We start from the raw sequence: 4,554 nt of genomic DNA on the forward strand, positions 1-4,554 counted from the left end.
TTGGCTGAAGGTCAATCGGTCAATCATGCAGCCGAGGCCGGTGTGGGCGTCGACGCCTCCTCCAAATCCCTTTCTTGATCCTACCGCAGAAGAAGCAATCCTTCCCCAGCCTTCCCAGGAATCAACCAGCAACGGGCAGGGCAATTTCTCATCCCCCTGTTGGTTTTCTGTGGCTTGGTGGAGTTGTTTGTGGCCTTTCTTTGTTTATGGGGAAGATAGAAATCTGTGCATCCGCAGCCATTCAATTCAACCTTTGAAGATTGTATTCTTTTTCTTCTTAATCTTCTTTCCAAGGAAGACAAGTTGCCTTCTCTTGCCCCCCCGCCCCCCCAACCCCCTTGCGGTCCACTTTTTCTTTTAGGGAGAGAGAGAGAGAGAGTTTTGCTATATAATGAAGGCATAGGGTAGCAGCTGGAAGGATTCTAATCATTTGCTTGTTTGCTATTTTTTCCTCCTCGTCTTCTCATCCCAGAAAGCACAAGGAGGTACAAGAGAAGTGGCCAAGCAATGTTTCAGAGCCAGATGGCCAGGCCACCATCCTTCAGAGGTTCACTCAAAGCCCTCGAAGCTGACATAAACCATGCCAACACCTTGTAATCTTTCTCTCCTCTTCTCGTATCTTATATGCTTGTTGTTTTAGTGTAGTGGTTATAGTGATTCCAAAGGCAGTTGTCAGACACCCAAGGGTGGGTGGTCTCGATTTCTAGGGTTTTGGAATCAGATGATGGTTTCATGTCCTGGTGATTGAGTGTGGTTGGCTTGTTGGGATTACAGGGCAGATGCTATCCAAAGGGCTTATGGCGGTGCATGTCTCCAGATGAGGTTGTCTTATAGCCCCTTGGCACCCTTCTTTCTCTTCCTAATGCAGTGGTTGGACTGCACTTGTTCTTACAGCCTACCGCGCAATTTGGGGCTTTTTCGAGTTCTTGTCCACAAGGTACTTCTCTGACAGTTTGGGATAGTTCTTTCAAGTATCATCTGCAATTTACTGTTGATCATTGAAGAAGAAATGTCTTTACAGCCAGCCATGTGGGATGATAAAAAGCTGATTTATGCAGGTCTATGTTGATGGTATGACAACAGTATCTACTTTCGAAAGGCGAGCTAGCATTAGAGAGTTCTACGGTGCACAATCCGAACTTAAATTCTTTGTTGTGCTGCAAATTCTTGAATTGCCTAGTTTCCCATATATGTGTGTATATCGTCACACGGTTTGTAGTCTTGAACCAAATTTGCAGCTATTATATATCCCTCCCTTCGACAACTCGAAAGCAACTTGGTCGAAAGAGCACGATCTAAGAAGGGCCGAGCTGAAGAGGTAGTTGTCAGGAAAAGGATGGAACACTGGAAGAAGTTTTTCGATAGGGAATTGGACAGAGACGACGAATGTGGAATTTGTATGGAGGTTTGCACCAAAATGGTCCTGCCGAACTGCAACCATGCCATGTGCATAAAATGCTACCGTGACTGGTGAATTCTTCCTCCGTTCCAGTTTGTTATGTGCTCTCTTTCAACTTTGGTTTTCCCTGAATGAGACATGATCGTACTTTACAGGAATGTGAGATCTCAGTCCTGCCCCTTCTGTAGGGGAAGCATAAAAAGGGTGCGGTCAAGAGACCTATGGGTGCTTACAAACAAGAGCGATGTGGTCGACACCATGACTTTAGAAATGGATAACCTGAGGCGCTTCTATTCCTATATAGATAGTTTGCCTCTAATCATTCCAGACACCCTTTTCTTGGTTTATTATGATTATGTAGTATGATCAGGAGACCTAAGGAAAATGGTGTACAGATTGCTGGAAAGCTGACCATTCCATTCCTTGTGGATTGGGTCTGGTAAGAAAAGAGCTCTTCCGACCTCACACTTCATTTGTTCCAATTGTGAAGTAGAGTACCATTGTAATTCTCCTAAGAATAATTGCATATAAAATAAACGTTTTAAGGCACATTGTTAAAGAACACTTTGTAGAAGAAAAACAGAAGGAAAAGAAAAGGTGGAGCTCAGTATATATGCTAATTGGCTTTCTTTATCAGTCTTTGTGCACACTTTTGCTTCGTGGAACTCATGAAGGTCATCCGAAAACTCTTTTTCAAAGCAAATAAGATTGGTATGACTTAGACTGGATAAGCTGTCTAAAAGTGACTAACATAAACACCATTATAACATCTCAGAATTTACTCATATTTACTTCTTGTTCTATTATATATGCTAATTGACTTTCTGATCAGGTGTTTATGCACTCCCCATTTGCCTTGTGAAACTCATGAAGTCATCTGAAGACTCTTTGTCGAGTCAAATAAGATGGCCATGGCTTAGATTGGATAAGCTGTCTAAAAGCATCTTAACACGAATATAATTAAAATTATCATAATTAACTCATATTTGCTTCTTGTTCTATTATGACATCAATGGGCAGGAACGAAAATGAAGAAATTATTGCCTGTCGACAAGGTCTATTAACTATTATTGCCTTTTCTTTTACTTTGTCCTCGATCATCAGTGATATCTGAACCCGTGGAGTAACTTGAAGTCATTCTTCCCCCATGTTTACTTTAGCTTGATGCATCTACTTTATCTTCATTGATCTCACCTTCACTTTGGTCATGTATGCATGGAATTCATTGCCTATTCACTTGTAGTATATCATTTGCTAGTGATGCTTATACTGCACATATTAGCTGAACCCCTTGGGTTATTTGTCCTTCCAGTTGGAAAGGAACTTCTCTTTTTCTTCATCGCATACATGTGAAAGTTCTTGAATCTTGATTTAAATTATGCAAGTTCTATAAATCATGCTTTTTTTGGGATGAGATAAACGGAAACTAGTTTTTCCAAGTAACCTTTTCTTTCATACAAAACTTATGTTTTAATGTTTCTAAGTAATCTTTTGGATTTGAGGGAAAAAAAGGCTATAGTTGGTTTGTCAAGTTGATAAATATTTTTCTTTGCTTACTTAAGAATTTGAAACGTTACAGTAAAACATGGATAGGAGAACCTATTTAGAGGTGCTTTGGACTTGGTAGATAACATATAGTTTTGTGAGGGCCAAGATAACTTCAAAAGCTTGTGCTGATGAGGGTTCTGCTTGTGCTGCATTAAGAGCTTCCTCCTGTTATATAGAGTTTCTCCTTGCCTCTTCTGAACTAGAATCTGTGGAACAAATGATTTTGGTGCAGAGGATAACTTCAAAAGCTAGAACATGAACAAGACACACTTCAGTTTTACCTCATTCAACCATATTACAGTTGAAGACTAATGTTGAGCATACAGATACTACCGAAATCGTGCTTTTATTTTGCCAAAGCATATAATTCATGAGGTGAAGGCCTGATTTATTAGAAAACACATTTGTGATCCTGTGACAGGAGTTGGTTTGAAATCAATCAATGAGTGGAATAGAACTGCCATTCTCTGGGAATTCTTTGTTCATCATATACTATCTGTGCTGTTGATGAACTACTTTGGATTCACTGACTAAAACTCAAGGCAAGATTCTTTGGAGCATTACACACCCCATTTCTTGCAGTTGGGTGTGTGTAAGAAACTGTCAAGATTGTATGTGGGTATAAACTGAGTAATGAGAAACTATCTCGAGAGGATGTCTCCAATCCTTTAAATGCTAAGATGACTATAGTGATGCTGAATGGAAAATGGAATCTTCCTCTGTCTCTGAATTCATACATCAAATAGTTTTTGAGATAAGTATCACTCATGAGAAAGACCAAGTGCTGTGGAAACATGACAGATCAGATCAGTATTCATGAAGCCTGAGAACACAATGGAGAAAAGGATTGGTGTCTTTGGAGGATGCCTCACTCAGGCAAGGATTGTGTTCTATATCATTTGAATTATTTTCCTCATTAGACCAAAGACTCTCAAGCCAACCACCAAAGTAAGTAATTTGATTCTATTATTTATTTAAAATTCTTTAAAAAAACAACAGAAAAATATGAGAACATGAATCTGAGTCAGCACCACATTTTCAGAAAGTTGGGAGGTGGCTTCCACATTTTTTCATGTCTAATAATAATAATAATAAATTTTTGACCTAACTTTGAGTGAATAATCACTAAAAGGACAGTTACAAGATTACTTACCGTCACTAATGATGAGGTCATGGATGATGAGTGGCGCTGGTGGGGATTACATGTTCACAAAAAAAGGCTCTTCGACCGCTTCGATCAGTGCTACCTTCTTTGCAATTGGTAGTGGCATTGCTCTACACGCGGGCCCAACCTGAACCTTGACAACTTCCTCCAATCAACTGGACGGTGGGAAATAGTGTAAGCATATCTTCCTTTCGATTCTATTCTCTTGGGACACAACGATGCCACGTCATAAATTTCATTGCGCACCCATCAGCTCTTTCTTTTGTTCTTGTGACCATTTTCCCTCTTCCCACCTTCTCGCTTACCTGAAATATTACTGGACCACATGTGTGCCACGTAATCGATTATGCAGGATCTAAGAATAAGACCAATCACAAACAACGTGTAACACGTGGGTCCATAAGAAATGGTATTTCTGTTTCTTCGTGACCCACACACCTTT

General features: G+C 40.1%; 1 protein-coding gene across 2 annotated transcripts; it reads left to right on the forward strand.

Annotated features, from left to right (window-relative positions):
- Positions 1-2,035, forward strand: LOC135597110 (E3 ubiquitin-protein ligase AIRP2-like). 2 transcript variants are annotated; one of them, XM_065089635.1, is made up of 6 exons: positions 1-140; positions 473-593; positions 775-937; positions 1,059-1,125; positions 1,239-1,470; positions 1,555-2,035. In XM_065089635.1, the coding sequence occupies exons 1-6, from the start codon at positions 26-28 to the stop codon at positions 1,763-1,765; spliced, it is 909 nt and encodes a 302-aa protein (XP_064945707.1). In that variant the 5' UTR covers positions 1-25; the 3' UTR covers positions 1,766-2,035. The 2 variants fall into 2 exon arrangements, with proteins under 2 accessions (XP_064945707.1, XP_064945708.1); XM_065089636.1 differs by having other exon boundaries at positions 3-158.
- Positions 2,036-4,554: the final 2,519 nt, after the last annotated feature.

This window comes from Musa acuminata, chromosome BXJ1-11 (genome assembly GCF_036884655.1).
Source record: "Musa acuminata AAA Group cultivar baxijiao chromosome BXJ1-11, Cavendish_Baxijiao_AAA, whole genome shotgun sequence".
Lineage (NCBI taxonomy): Eukaryota > Viridiplantae > Streptophyta > Magnoliopsida > Zingiberales > Musaceae > Musa > Musa acuminata.

Bases quoted from the DNA above. Each gene is read 5' to 3' on its own strand.
- LOC135597110 (XM_065089635.1), top strand. From the start codon at position 26: ATGCAGCCGAGGCCGGTGTGGGCGTCGACGCCTCCTCCAAATCCCTTT. The intron at 141-472 runs GCAATTTCTCAT...TTCTCATCCCAG, and splicing joins ATCAACCAGCAACGGGCAGG to AAAGCACAAGGAGGTACAAG. The intron at 1,126-1,238 runs GTGCACAATCCG...CCAAATTTGCAG, and splicing joins TAGCATTAGAGAGTTCTACG to CTATTATATATCCCTCCCTT.